The sequence below is a fragment of the Rhinolophus sinicus genome, linkage group LG09 (assembly GCF_036562045.2).
Source record: "Rhinolophus sinicus isolate RSC01 linkage group LG09, ASM3656204v1, whole genome shotgun sequence".
NCBI classification, from domain to species: Eukaryota; Metazoa; Chordata; class Mammalia; order Chiroptera; family Rhinolophidae; genus Rhinolophus; species Rhinolophus sinicus.
The window spans coordinates 101,036,493-101,051,589 of record NC_133758.1 but is presented as its reverse complement, the minus strand read 5'-3'; the positions used below and the strand labels follow the sequence as shown (position 1 = coordinate 101,051,589).

At 44.9% G+C, this 15,097-nt stretch overlaps 1 protein-coding gene across 3 annotated transcripts in view; it reads left to right on the top strand.

Moving 5' to 3' along the window:
* The first annotated feature begins 2,294 nt into the window (after positions 1-2,294).
* Positions 2,295-15,097, top strand: part of GSDME (gasdermin E) — a 51,937-nt gene continuing 39,134 nt past the window's right edge. For all 3 annotated transcript variants that reach the window (XM_074340876.1, XM_074340878.1, XM_074340877.1), the window contains exons 1-3: positions 2,295-2,423; positions 10,923-11,152; positions 14,793-14,985. In XM_074340876.1, the coding sequence (XP_074196977.1) occupies positions 10,942-11,152; positions 14,793-14,985 (404 nt within the window). In that variant the 5' untranslated portion in view covers positions 2,295-2,423; positions 10,923-10,941. The remainder of the gene's footprint in view (positions 2,424-10,922; positions 11,153-14,792; positions 14,986-15,097) is intronic.

Here is a 15,097-nt window from a genome sequence, read left to right as displayed (position 1 = left end):
TTCATCCCTCCCTCCCAAAACACACAGGTCTGTTCAAACACTGCTTGGGATATGACTCCGATGGTGCTTCCTAGTTTCTGTTCTGGAGAGTGTCTACCATTTAGTGGATTAAAAGCTCAGGTAGTGTCAAATGATCTAGGTTTAAATCTTGGCTCTGTTTCTGCCCAGCTAGGTGGGCTTCCCAGCTTGTGCCTCAGTTTATCATTTGTAATTTGGACCGCTAATAGGTTGCTGTGTGGATTAAATAAGTCAATCAAAACATGTAACGTACTCAGAACCATGCTTGGCAACAATAAATCGGAAGTGCTATATACTCGTAAATAGTAGCTGCTGATCTATGATTATCTTCCTCAGGCAATTTAATTGAAAGGCAATGGACAGGCCAAAAGAGTAATAGAAGTTGAAGCCACTGAGTCACTGTTGCACCAAAAAGCTCATAGACTCTGTTACAAGTGGTAACCTATGCAGACAGAGGACTGGGGCTTATGGGGTAAGAAGATCATAAACACAGTGTTTATGAGCATGTTCTTAAGATTAATGTCCTATGTCAGGAGGCAATCATCTCTGGAACAAGCCAGAGTCATCGTTATATGGTTTTATGAAAGTAGAGAACCAATCCTGGATGAAATGTCTCTTAACAGGACAAGGACGATTCTTTTTTTTCTTCTAATACCTAATCACTCTGGCAAGGCAGGGGATCTAAAGGGGACCACTGATCTCAATCATTTTTATTCACTCATTCATCCAACAACCATTAGTTGTGCACTTACTTTGGGCCAGGCACTGCTAAAATGAGTAAGACCCCACAATCTAGCTGGAGAAACACACAAGAGGATGCACTACTTAACAATTATTTACTGATTATCTACCAGGCATCTGGTATTATGCTAGGTGCTGGGTATAACGAAAAAAATAGACACGAGGCCCTGTCCTCATGGAGCTGACATTCTAGGGAAGAGGAAGGTACATAACACTACATGAAATAAGTATGATGCATATAGTCTACCGGATGTTGATCAGTGCAAAGGAGCAAAATAAAGCAGATGGGGACTGTGGGTTGGTAGACTGGCTCTACTTTTAATTTGAATACAGATGGTCTCCGACTAACGGTGGTTCAGTTTTTTAACTCTGTGATGGTGCGAAAGCAACATGCATTCAGTGGCCTGATTTGTGCCTGGGAGTATTCAGCAGGATACTCTCTCCTGATGCAACCAGCCGCAGCTCCCAGTCCGCCATGCCCTCACCAGCGTACACACCAGTACTCTACAGTATATTCATTGTGTGAGACGGTTTTCCTCAACTCCTGGCTAGTGTAAGTGTTCGGAGTAAATTTTGCTAAGCTGTGATGTTCAGTAGGTTAGGTGTCTTAAAGGCATTTTTGACTGGCTGTTTTTTAACTTCGGGTGGGTTTATCTGGAATGTAACCCCAGCCGAAGTTGAGGAGCATCTGTAGTTCAGGGATGGCTTGACTGAGATCTGTAATCTAGGGATATGCCCAGAGCATATGGGGTTCCGTGGGAAGGCCCTGACGCTTCCCTTGCCCTGGTGAAGGCAGCAACAAAACTTAATACTCCTGAATGTAAGTCCTCAGGGGGCAGACATTGTATTTTCTCTCGTTCATTGTTCTCAGCCTAGCAGAGATCACTGCTCAGAGAAGTTGGTCCATAAATACTGACTGAAAAAATATAATGTTCAAGTCAGTCTGTCAGCAGGCTGTATTTGGGCATCAGCTATGCTCAAACTCACTCATTCGGCATTCACTAAGCACCTACCTAGTAGGTGAGAGATGCTGGATTCTGCCCTCAAGGCACTTACAATATACTTACATGAACTATTAATAAGCATCAGGATTAAGTGTGGGCACAGTCACACCACATATCCGGACGCTCCCAGGCACCGGCATCAGGGGCTGTCCCAGAGGTTACCGCGGCCGCTGACAGTCAGTGGGACCGTGCAGCCACAGTGCCAGTCCAAGCCCCACTGTTGGTGGCGGGTCCTGGCCGTTTCCAGGTTCAGCGCTCAAACCCACGACGCTGGGGGCGGGAGGTGAGGCCCGTGGGGCTAGCTCTGGGGCCTTAGGCGACCGGCTCTGGGGACGTCCCACGAAGAGAGAATCAGTTCACTCCGGACCCTCGGGCGGGACCCGGCGGGAGCCCGGCGCCTGGCCCGCCGCCCGCGCACCCGCAGCGCGCTTGCGGGCCTCCCAGCGCCCGGCGGCCCTCGGCTCCCGCCTCGCCTGTGCCAGGCGCGCGCACCTCCCGCATCCTGGGCTGGACCCCGGCCCCAGGGGGCGTGGACGAGCAAAGGTCCCGCGGGCCCGCCCTCCGCCCCGAACCCCCGCCCCCGGCCCGCCTCCCGGTTCATCATCAACTCCGGCCTGCGCGGGACGCGCGGCTTTGGGGACTGAGCCGCCCGCGCCGGAGGTAAGTGCGGGCAGGCTCCGCCGCGGCTCCTGCTGTGCCCCATGTGGGCGTCCCGCTGCGGGAGCGAGTCCGCGCGGTTCTTTCTCTCAGGGACACCCCTCCCCCTCTCCCTCTTCAGGGAGGCGGGTCGGTCGGCTGCCTGCGGCTGGACAGCTGGCCGCGTCGCGCCCCCTCCTCTCACTCTGTTCCACTCTTCCTCCCCTAAGCACCCCCGCATCTGCCCATCCCCCTTCTCTCCCTTCCCGCTTCCCTTTGCTTCTCTGGCTGTTGCAAGGCCAGCTGGTACCTCTGTCTTCCCCTGTCACCACCCCCTCCCCACTCCTTCATTCTTTGTTTTGGTTTCTCCTCTGGATATCCGAGGCTTTCCCGGCCTGGGGCGGTGGAGGGGGTGGAGGGGTGGGAGGAAAAAGGGGTGAGGGGCTCGTGTGCGGGAAAGGCCGGAGCTGACGTGGAATTCGGTCTCTGCACCGGTACGAGCCGTTCCACCTGGATCCGGGATGGGGCGGAGGCCAGGCGCCCCTGGGTGGGATGACATCACAGCTGCCCGCCTGGCTCCTGGAGCCTTAACGTGCAGACCCCAGACCCTGCCGGGAACCCTCTTGCCATCCGTACATGAGAGGCGAAGACTAGACGGCTGCGGCTCTTAAGAGGGCGTTTGCTGTAGAGTGTTTAAAAAAAAAAAAAAATCACTCGTTGACAGCGTTCTGCCCTCAAGGAAGAGAATAGGATGGCGAGAGGGATGCATGCCTTGACATCGCTGCCCTCAAGAGGCAGATAGACGGGTGATGAGTCAGTGGTATGAAAGACGTACTGTGAAGCCAGAAAAGCAGCTGAATAAATTAAGTGAATCCTTTTCAAAATCCACCACCAACGAGCTCTTCTGATAAAGGAAACTAGCCGGGAGAAGTTGAGCCTAGGCAATTAGAGAGATCTGAGCAATGTGGCCCAAACCCCCAGCAACGGCCTCTTTGCTCACCTGCTTTAAGAGGAGGCCTTATAGTTTCCAGAAGTGCTATTCTTTTTCTTCTTTTTGAACCCTCAAGAGGACCAGAGGGTTCTTCTCTATTATTAATCAGTCTCTTTTCTGTTATCCACTCCACTTCCCCAAAGCCGTGGCTGACTCCTTCAGGCTCATGCCTGTCTTTTGACCATCATTTTAAAAATTATTATTATTTCACGCACTGATGTTTATTTTAGAAATAAATGATAGAGTATCTGGTCTTTAATTTGTCTTCTTCTTATAAAAATGAGCTCAGGTACTGGGCTGTAAGCATTGGAAGATATAAAAGGATGAAACCTCTGTGTTAATAGACTCAATATCATTTTGTTATTTAGAAAACTGAAAATAATTCAAACTGTGCTGAAGTTGTTGACGGTGAGACAAGTATAGAAATGTCTCCTTTCCCGAGGTAGTGAGGAAATAATGTGTTCCACAGCCGTGATGGTTGCTTTCACCATAACTGAAGTTTACCCTTTTGAGCAGGCTTTCTTACTTTACAAAATGAGTCATTTGTAGCCCCTTCCCCTACCCCCCAAAAAACTGACTAGGGAATCAACAGAGCAGGGTGGTTAGGCCTAGGCTTGAGAGGCAGGTGGACGTTCGTTGGAATCTGGGCTCAGCATTCATTCTCTAATGTTACATTTAATGCCCTTTAGTCAAAGACCTTCAGGAACACAATTAGACTTGAACAAGTCGGGTTTGTTGTTCCTGGCACTGAGGGAGACCTCACACCATGGGGAACCCCGGAGGGTCTCAGTAAGTGGGTGTCCGAAAAGAGTTAAAGTATTTGGGCTTGTAGACAATTCTGGGGAGAGCTTAAGGAAACAAGACTTGGCGTTGTTGGATGCTGCTAGGATTGGATGCTGTCAGGAAGCGAGGGAAATTGTATTGAGTATCTTCACAAATCTTGTCTAAAAGGAGGGGAGGCTAGAGTGGGGCTAGAGCTGTGGTTGGCCAAGAAGCAGCTGTCCCTCGTTTGCCAGGGTGGATGGTGGTGGTGGTGGGGGGTGTTTGGTCATGTTTGTGGTTTGGATGATGTTCATATTTTGTCTGTGGTCAGACAAGATTCTGAGAAGTCTTGCTTTTCTCTTAATTTGTCATGACCGGAGTGGCCTTGCCTGGTGTTTATGTTCTGTGACCTTCATGTTCACCAGGAACATGCCAGGCCAGTGCCTAGCAACGCCAGGGCAAGCTGATGGTACCAGGCCAGCTTCCGGATGTCAGGGCTGCTTCTTTTCTTTCTCATGATCTTGAGAAATGTAAGTTATTTAACATTTTTGAACTTCAGTTGCCACATCTGTAAAATGTGCACAATGCCTACTCAGGGTTGTTGTGAAGATTGTATGAGGAAATGCGTAAAGAGGACTTAACCCGATGCCCGGCACATAGCAGGTACGCAACATACATTTGCCTCTCTCTCGATCTAGTTCATTTTGATGTTGAAGTTTCTTCCCTAGAACTATTCAAGCAGAGGCCCGGTGATCAGCCCGAGCTACTCTGAAGAAGAATCTTGATTTGGGTATGAGAAAGAACTGGGTCCTTTCCAACTCGAAGATTTGATAATCCCATCACTCTGAATCAGTCTTAAGAATGGACACTAGTGAGGGTAGTATCGTCTCATGCAGTCATTACCGTGGCAACCATTTGTAGGATTCTTTGCTCCCAGGAGCCAGTGGCCATGTGCTTTTCTAACTTTGTGTTGGTGTCTTGGTTTCTTGATCTTTGCCTTCGCGATCTCTTGTCCAGGAGTCTGATTCAAGCTTGCATGTCCTTACCACACTTACTTTGGCTCTCGGAGTTCCGCTTTGGGAAGCTGGGAAACCCTGTAGGCAGGTGAGTAGGGACTATTCACTAATAGCATTCTTAAGGCCCAGGAGCAGTGGTGGTACAGCTGTGGATTGCAGTGGGGTTTTGGTCACGAGCATTTTGCGCTAGACCTCTCATGAGGCCATTGTCACCTACTTCTAGGTTGGAGCATTCTGGAAATTTGAATCTGCTTGTCTGTGTCAGGCCACTTGGGTTCTAGATGCTTCAGTTGGCCCTGAGCGTTTTATTTAACTTTTCCTGGCTAGACAGTTACTTTAGATGTTTGAGAAGGTATGGCAGCTCATTGTCTCCCAATGCCACATGATAAAGTCTTGCATTAAATTTCTAGCTTATACTTTGCCTGATCTATTATATCAAAAGTTACTAGGGATAAAGAACAAAAAAACCCAGAAGCAATAGAAAATGTGCCAATGACACAGTTAAGAAAAGGAAATACAAAAGGCTTTAAACAAAAGATGCTTGATTTCATTTATACTAAAATAACATAACATACAACTATACTGAGATACCGTTTCTCACCTATGAGACTGACAAAAATACAAAAGTTTGATAACACACTCTGTTGCTGAGACTTATACTTTCGTATCTTATTGGTGAGACTGCAAAATGGTGTACCTGTAAACCATAGGTACATTTACCCATTGATCTAGCAATCCCTCTTCTAGAAATCTCCCTTTGGGTACTCTTGCCCATGTATGAAGAAGACATACATTCAGGAATATTTAATGTGGTATTTTTACAATAACAAAAATTTAGCAATAACCCAAGTAATCAGCAAGACAGGGCAGATTAAGTAAACAATGGTACAGCTACACAATGGAGTATTATGCAGCTATAAACAAGGTACTAACATGGAAAGATCTCCAGGGTATATTGTTACATGATAGAAAGCAAGCTGTAGAACAGTGCATAGACTCCTTTTAGTGGTATTTGTATAAAGAAACATGAGGGGAATACACAGGAAGGGGAAACGGGTGAAAGGGATGATGGGACCTGGGTAGGGGTGGGATTTCTTGATGTATATCTTTTCATACAGTGTAGATATTTGAGCCATGTAAATATACATTCAAACATAATAATACAAAAGAAACCTCTAATTTAACTCCACAAGGAGAAGATTCTCAAAGAGTTCCTTCATTCAATAAGCTTGATTTTATTAAAAACCTACAAAGCAGTAGCCACTTCCATTAACCCTTCCTAAAAAAACCTATCATGTCAAGAAAACAAATTGGTTATGTTTGTTGTTAGATGGAAAAAAAATGAAATTAATTTAGGATTTTTTTTTCTTTATCCTCTAATCTTTCTGGGGAGAATTAATGTCATTACTAAGGTTTTGCCATCTACAATAGATGGATTTTATGTTTTTCAATGGCAAGTCTGATTTCGCTTCTTCAGCAACTGTTTGATCTGAAGATAAGTTAGTGAACAATTTTTTAAATAAATAAAAAAAATCTTCTTTTTTTAATTGGGGAATATTGGGGAAGAGTGTGTTTTTCCAGGACCCATCAGCTCCCAGTCAAGTCATTGTTTTCATTCTAGTTGTGAAGGGCACAGCTCACTGGCTCATGTGGGAATCGAACCGGTGACGTTGGTGTTAAGAGCACTGCGCTCTAACCAACTGAGCCAACTAGCCATCGAGGTAGTGAACTTTCAGGTTGTCCCAGAAAAGAATAGAATCCATAAAAATAGACATCCTGGCACCAGTGATAAACTGAGGCAGATTTTTTTGCAGCTCGTCTCTTGGAAGAGCAAGGTAAATTCCCACAGGCCATCGGGGACACCTTATTTTGTTAAAAGTTCTTTTCCTGTGTTTGGCAAAATAAATCTTGCACCTTATTTTAGGTACACTTTCAGCAGTTACTGTCTTATTGTTCCCTAGCAATCTGCCTCTTCCCAAATTTTCTCTCTTGGTAACTGGCATCTCCGTCTCATCAGCCAGCCCACACCTGAGCTACCTGGAGGCCGTCCTAGGGAGCCCCTCTCTTTCATCACCACCCTCACATCCAACCAGAGTTCTGGGGAAAGCGCCACCCAGCATCTTTTCTGTCCTTATGCCATCGACATAGTTCAGCAGCATCCATTGTTGCTCATCTCTGATCGTGTTCTGTCGCGTCCAGCGCAACACGGGCAATGAGGATGCGAGAAGGGGCGGTTTGGGTTAAGTTTTTAAGAAAGAAACAAACAGAGACTTAATGCAGTTAAATCTCTCCAAAGGCCAGGGGTCTCTCAGTCTCAGAGGACTGGAGCCCAGAATAAGGCCGACTGAAGGTTTTTATTGATAGGTATACAAATACAAGAAAGTAACATTGTTTCTTACACGGTCTGTGAGACTCATACATCATAGCAGAAAAATGTTTATTCCAATCACCCTTTGTCTGTAAACAGCCGAAGCACAAGGTCCCATGATGTCTTACCTAAGGTATGTACCCTCTCAGGGTCAAGTCTCTCATATTGTAACAGCTCCGTTGAGATAAGTGAGAGAACTGATCTTTGTTGTCCTCATGACTTCTCTCACAAACAGGTGCCAGGGAAAAGGCAGAGCCAGAAACAGCTTTTCCCAGGCAGGGGGAAGGGGAGGCAAGGCCCCTTCCCATAGTCTTCTAAGGCAGCTCATTGGGGGTCCCCACTCGGTTCCGCCCGGCTTAGGTTGTATCTCCCGTGAGATATCTTACCCGTCTTTGGCTGCAAACCATCTTTTGGGGACCAGACTGAGAGACATAAGGTGTAAACACAAGGATGGAACAGAGTCCCAGAAAGGCACAGTCTCACAGACTCTTCTTTCCTTAAGGAAAGACACGGGGGGACAGGTGGCTAGGCTGTTGTGTGACTACAGTGTTCCCTTCTGGCTGGTTTCCTGTTTTGCTCCCAGAAAGTCTTTTTAAGTGACCACTCCGGTCACAGTGCCTATCCCACCCCTCCAATGGCTCCTGCTCCCTTGGTTCCCAGTAGGAGAGGCATGGGTTTTCAGGACCTTGGTGGTATATGCAGACCCAGTGCAAAGTTCCTAGACTGAAAAATCTATTTCTGTAAGCAGAGGGCAGCGAAAGATGGAAGAAAGAGTCAGGCCACTCCAGTCTGGCAGTTAACAGACTTTATTAAGGGAAACTTACGAGACACGTCTTGGGCAGCTGCAAGACGTAGTGGATATCCTCCATGCCACTTGGCAGGCGCCAAAGAATGATATATAGAATGGATGGATAGGGATGCTGGTATGTGCCCCGTCCCAGGTGCTGGAAAATGCCTTACATGCTTATCCGGTCACAACAATGGCCTGTTCCAGGAACCAGCACCCATAAGACACAAGAGAGAGGTCCTGGTTTATGTCAGAAGGAAAGTGTCCATTACGATCAGACAATCTCTGTCTAGCCCCCCGGGCCCGGCAGCAGTCTCGTGGGATGGTGTCTCCTCCACAGACCTGGGCGGAGGCCTCCTCCTCCTGGCCCGTTGCCCTACCCAGCTCTAGAGCCCTGCACCCAAGTGCAGGAACCAGTCTCAGAGCTTGACAAGCAATTACAGGTCTGTCAAGGAAGTGGTGATGGGCACCTCCACACAAAACGATGTCTCCTGGACATCATGAGCTCGCTGGTCACAAATCTTGCCTTACACTATCTTCCCCACCCCTCTGCCACCTCCTGCAAACTCTGGGATCTTAGAATTTGGCTGGTCTGCTAGAGCACCCTCATAGTGCTCTGTGCCTGCCTTCTTCTACCTAGCTCACAAAATGCAGCTCGATGCTGCCTACGTCTGAGACCCTATGTTGTCTCCCGTTTGATTTAGATGCCTTTTTCTTAGTTCATTTCTTGTCGCAATCTGTGTCAATATCTAGCACAAAACTTGACTGCTTATTTCTCCATCTGGCCACCAAATGAGTAGCTCATTAAGGGCAGAAACTAATTTTTGTCTCCGTAGCTTAAGTGCTTAACCATGGTACCTGGATATAGTATGTACTGAACAATAATGAATGAATGATTTAACGAATGTTTCAATCAATGAACAAATGAATGCTCCATTGCATGTAAGATCCTTATGTTTAGAATAGTGAGAGATTAATTAGAGATGAAAGCCTGAGCATAGTATTTAGTTTTCCTTCGTTTCTCCTTTATCACTGTTAGAAGAAAGCTATTTTCATATTTTAGAATCCCTTCCTTCAATGTTCATTCTTATTAATATACAAGAACAGGGTTAGGTAGCTACACAGTAATCTAAGAAAAGGTACTTTAAAGATAATCTAGTGACAGGTAAGACAAACGTTTCTGATTCCCTACACGAGATTCATGTTAAAGTGAGTTGAGCTAGTTACTGTCTAAGATTATTCCCAGCTGTCACTACATGATTTTATTATCTATATGACTGCCAGACACCAGTGTACAAATACAAATAAAACACAGTTCTTGTCCATTAGACATTTTAACCTTTGACCATGGAGAGTTTAAAGAAATCTTATTTCAGTTTGGGCTTTTTTTGAGTGATAATGATTATAGATGTGTATATTTGTGCATGCACACATATGTATGTATTCATACACGTATATGACTATGTGCACTTTATGTGAACTGTGTGACTTGTTTATAACCTTTGCTCATGTTTCTACTACAGTATTTTAAAAACTTTATTTGTAAAAGTTTTTTTTATATAAAGTATTCTAGTTCTTTGTTATAAATATTACAAACTTTTTTTTTCAGCTTTCCATTTGTCTTCCTAAAGGCCTTTCTCATCCTTCAATTATACAGCTATTTGTCTGTATTTCTTTTCTAGTGTTTTCATTATTTTATTTTTCCTCAAAAACCATCCATTGAAAATTTGCACATGTGTATGGCCTGAGAGTGGGACCTGACTTTACTTTTTTCCACACGATTAGCCAGTTGTTCTAGCTCCATTTATTGAATGGTCTGTAGTTCGTTCACAGAATCCAGTAGTGTTATATCTTCCAACATGTCTCTTCTTTCTCCCTCTAGCTGTAGAGTGACTAGGGCTTCATTTCTGGGTTAAAAAGTAATAGCTGGTTAATTTCCATTTTTGCCTAGGGGAAATCACACAGTGTAGAGAAAAAGCACATTTGATCCTTCAAAGTGGTCATGATACAAATGGGGGTAGACAGTGTGTTTGTCAACAAATATTCCCAGGTCTCTACCTTCTGGATACTTGGTGGGATTGTATTTCCTGGCCATTATGGTTGGCTGAGGCCGCGCGACTAGTTCTGACAAATTGTGAGTGGGCGTGATGCATGTGGTTTGGGTCAGAGCATTTAATTGCTGGTGTGGGACTTTCTAGAGCTCTCTTTCCTGTTGGATGATGACTGACAATGTGCAAGATGGTGGGTGCCCCTTTGGTCTGGATCCCCGAATGCCTATGATGAGAAAAGCTTTCCTGTCCTCCTGTATTGGACATGTAATGTGAGCACTAAATACACCTTTATTGTTATAAGCCATGAAGTTTTTAAGTTATTTGTTTGCAAAGCATAACCTCGCCTACCCTGCCTTAAACACATATTCTCTTTCAGTACTTCAGTTTGATTTCTTTGCCGTCTACTGAACTCAAGCTAGAGGCTTTTCTAGAGACACGGTAGTCTTTCATGTATACTGATTGGTACGAGGGAGAGATAAGGTAATTTTAGAAAAAAAGTCATGAAGTAATGACTTCTTATTTAATTTGGGGCTAACATTCTTTTTCAGGTAATCTGAAGCTCTCAAAATGTTTGCCAAAGCAACAAGGAATTTTCTTAGAGAAGTTGATGCTGAAGGGAATCTGATTGCTGTATCGAACTTGAGTGACTCTGATAAGTTACAACTTCTAAGTCTGGTGACCAAAAAAAAGCGATTCTGGTGTTGGCAGAGACCCAAGTACCAGTTTTTATCTGTCACCCTTGCAGATGTGCTCACAGAAGACCAGTTTCTGAATCCAGGTATGTTGATTTGCTTTATTCTACGATTCATCCCAGAGCAGAAGATGATTCTCTAGACACATGCTGTCTTGAGGGATTAGAAGGGGATACCTTATAATGACTTCTCCTGTTCCTTTGCTTACCGTCTTAAAAACATTCTTAAAATGAACAAAATTCTGCAGGCCTGACATGAAACGTTATAGCTTAATCTTTAAAAGATAATATTACATGTTGAGGTATAAAAGAATTATAGGACACACCCATTGTAGATGTGGCCCCTCAGCATACGGGGGATGGCTCTACCACTCCAAATTTGGTTTGCTGTTGAGGTTGATGATGGCACCTGTTCATCAGGAGGGGGCGGAATGTTTTGTTCGTCACATAATGAAGCTTTCTGGGGAGAGCGTGGCAGGTTCCCAAGTGGCCCAAAAATAGGTGGAGAGAAGTGGGGATAAGAAGATGGGCTCAGCTTTCATTGTGATGAGGAGGTGGGGTGAGGGTTCTGCATGTGGGCTGAGGCTGGCAAGGTTTGAATTTCCTGCCTGTGCCAATGGAGGGAACACCTGGGTTTTCTTACGAGCTTGCCCAGGTGTGTAACAGAAAGGGAAGAGGGAGTGGTGGACTTGAAAGCAGTCAGCTGGCGAACATCTACATGGAGTCCGGCTCATTGTTATTCCAGTGGAGTAGTTATGAAATATAGAAAGGCCTGTCGAAAATAAATCAACAAAAATACCAAGTGTTAATTCCCATTAGTACTTGGATGATAGTCTTTTTTTTCTCCTCTGCATCTAATTTTTATAAACAAAATTGGAAGCATAATACATGTAATTTTTATATACTCCTTATTTTTTTTATTTAACCTTATATAAGTTTTCCTTCAAAGCTTTAACTATTTTTAATACTGCTTTCGATAAATATGTAATGTTTCTTTGTATGTATGCACCTTAATTTGCTTAACCATTCCAATTTAATGCTTTATAGATAAGGCCGCAGTGAACATTTTTGTCTAAATTTTTGTTGTGTTTGTTTTTCCTTTAAGCAATTGTTTTAGCCCTTTTGCAGATGGAATTACTAGAGAGGTTAGGAACTTTTTGAAGACTTTTGGTACTCAGTACTACAATGCTTTTTGGAACATGGTGATATGTGGAAGTAACATCAGCTCTTAATTATTGGACTAAATGTTGTCTGAGTCTTCATTCAGCTTTAAATCTCTCTAATTTTGTCATTACATCTCCATTAAAGGGGAAAAGAGAGAGAGGAAATAATTTGTCCACTAGCATTCTAGTCCATGCTTTCTTCAACTAGTCTCATTATCAGAGCTGTCAAGCGATGGGCAAATGAATTAATACACATTTTATGCACTCTCCCCACCACCGCTGGATTTCTAGTAGAACTTCTATTGAGGAGCAAGAGAAAAAAATTCACGGACTAGACCATGGACTCCTGAGTAATTGCAGTTTCACTGCTCTGTGCTATTGAAGTGCCTCTTCTGTGGTGTCCCAAAAGTTCATGAAGACTCACATTAGATGGATGAGATCAGTTGTAGTCACTGCAAGTGAAGAAGTCCCACCTGTGCTAATCGTCAGAGCCCAGAGCGCACCCCTGCTTCTATGTCTTGTTGGTGTTAGGGCTGTGATGACAGTGTCCTTTACCTTGTCTACTGAGCCGATTCAGGATGCTTCACCTTTTTAAGTTTTTGCCTCTCCCGACAACACTGGAGTGTTTATGTTGCCCAGGGATGTGAAGGTTTGAGGGGTGGCGACTTGTGTATTGACAGCCCAGCGATAGCCTGTTGATTTCCTCACTTTCCCTTCTACCAGCAGCAGCTGATGACATGAGGCAGAAGTGTGCACAAATGATGTATTTTCTGGAGGTGTGTCTAGAGTGGCTTTTTGGAATGCACAGTCTTGGTTGTCCTCTGTTGTGGGGACAGAGTTCGCAGGAGCGGTAATAACCCAATTGAGACCAGAACTGTGACCTGAAGATAGAATTTCTGTCTGTGCAGCACTTTGTACAACCCAGGACTGTCCTGTTTATCAGAAATGACGTCTGGCTTAAACCCAGCGGATGGGTTGAGCCCTGGCTATGTGCCAAGCTCTGTTTTACATGCTTTACATACATGGACTTGAAACAGAATCCATTAGTAGGGATTATCAATTATCTCCAAGTTGCATATGGCCAAGCTGAGGTTCAGGGAGCTGAAGGCTACCCAAGGTCTCCTAGCTTAGAAATATTAGAGTCGTGATAAAATCTTGCGCTCTTAACACTGCTCTATCTGTGCTGCATCCCAAAGTATTTCCCAGAGTGTTTGTATTTCACAAGATGTGAATAGGAAAAGGTTTGAATTGGGGGCATTTTCACAGGCTTCCCGTTTCTGGTGGAGGTGGTGGAGATGATTCTCTACTTTGTAATTGTCAAAGATAATGAATGGCGATTGATTCTCCTGATTGAGGAATGGGTTTTCTTGACTGGAGTGAAAGAAATACAGGTGTTGGAAGCAGTGTGTGGATGGAAAGAAAGAAACCTTTCAGACTCCATCCAGGTGGATTTGAATCCCTTATGAAGTCCCATCAGGGGCCCAGGAGAGCCTTGGGTCAGGGAAACGGAAAACGCCGAGTGTGAAGTTCCTAAGAGACTCTCAGTGTGTATTGCTGAGTGATGATTGCAACTGTTTTATGGTGGTTTTCAGCGTGATTAAAAATCTGAACAGTATAAACCTGGAGACAAGAGAAGGCTGACAGTTCAGGCATGAGATCATCAGATATTTATCTTTAATGTTCAAATGAAAAGGGCAGCTCTCGAAGGTAGTCTGTCGCAGTCACCTGGATGTGACCAGATGAGGAACATGGCAATTCCCAGGAGACTTGATTGAACCTGGGACACCAGGTGGGGGGTCGCATCTTCCTGAGTGCTTGGGAAGCCAGCACGGATGGAGAGTCTGGAGCTTGTGTGTTCCAGGATGGTGTTGGAGGCAGGGAGGGCATGCCCACTAACTGTATCAGGAAGGCAGAGATAAGGAATTGCATAACAAGGAGTTGAATGACCAGGTAGAGGTCAGACATAAACAGGTAAGTCTGGGCAGGGAATTCTTTGCAGGGAGACGGTAATGACAGCTAGGGGAATGTTCTCCAAGACTGATGGGTGGGAAAGGAAGATGCCCAAGGACAGGTCCAAATTGGCTGACCTGCCAGATACTGCGTAAGGCAGGCCACTGGAGTGTGTGTCCTGGGTGGGGTCTGCGATTTTCTCTCTGTTTAGGTGTCATCTTCATCTAGTCCCTTCACCCTAGAAAAGCACGCATTTAAAATGTTCTATTTCTTCACCTGGGTAGTGGTTAAATAGATGTTTGCTTTAAAATTATTCATTAAACTCTACAGATACTATTTGTGAGCTTTTCTGTATATGTATTTATTGTAATTGAAAGACGAAAAAACCAAAAAGTACCCAGTAAAGTCGCTGGCCACCAGTTCACGCCATACACTCAGTTGGCACCCAGGAGTGTTCTTCTGCTCTTACACAACAGCTTGACTGCCAGCTTCCAATTTTGAATGCAGGCCTCACGTTTCCTATGGCTCTCCACAGTATTGGAGAGCTAGGTGACATAAGGCTCAGAGGTGGCCGTATCGTCATCAGATTCCCTTGCATGTCTCATTCACTCCAGTGGTCGTGGAATCAGACTTCGTGAAATACGAGGGCAAGTTTGAAAACCATGTGAGTGGGACCCTGGAGACGGCACTGGGGAAGGTCAAGGTGAATGTCGGAGGCAAAGGCCTCGTGGAGAGTCAGTCTTCGTTTGGAACCCTGAGGAAGCAGGAGCTAGACTTGCAACAGCTCCTCAGACATGCTGTTGACAGGTAAGGAGAATTTGGTTTGGCATTTTGGATTTTGAATCACCTAACATTTAAAGTTGGATTTTTGTTAAAAGGGTGGCCAATGGGAACTTACTTCGCAAATCAACAAACATTC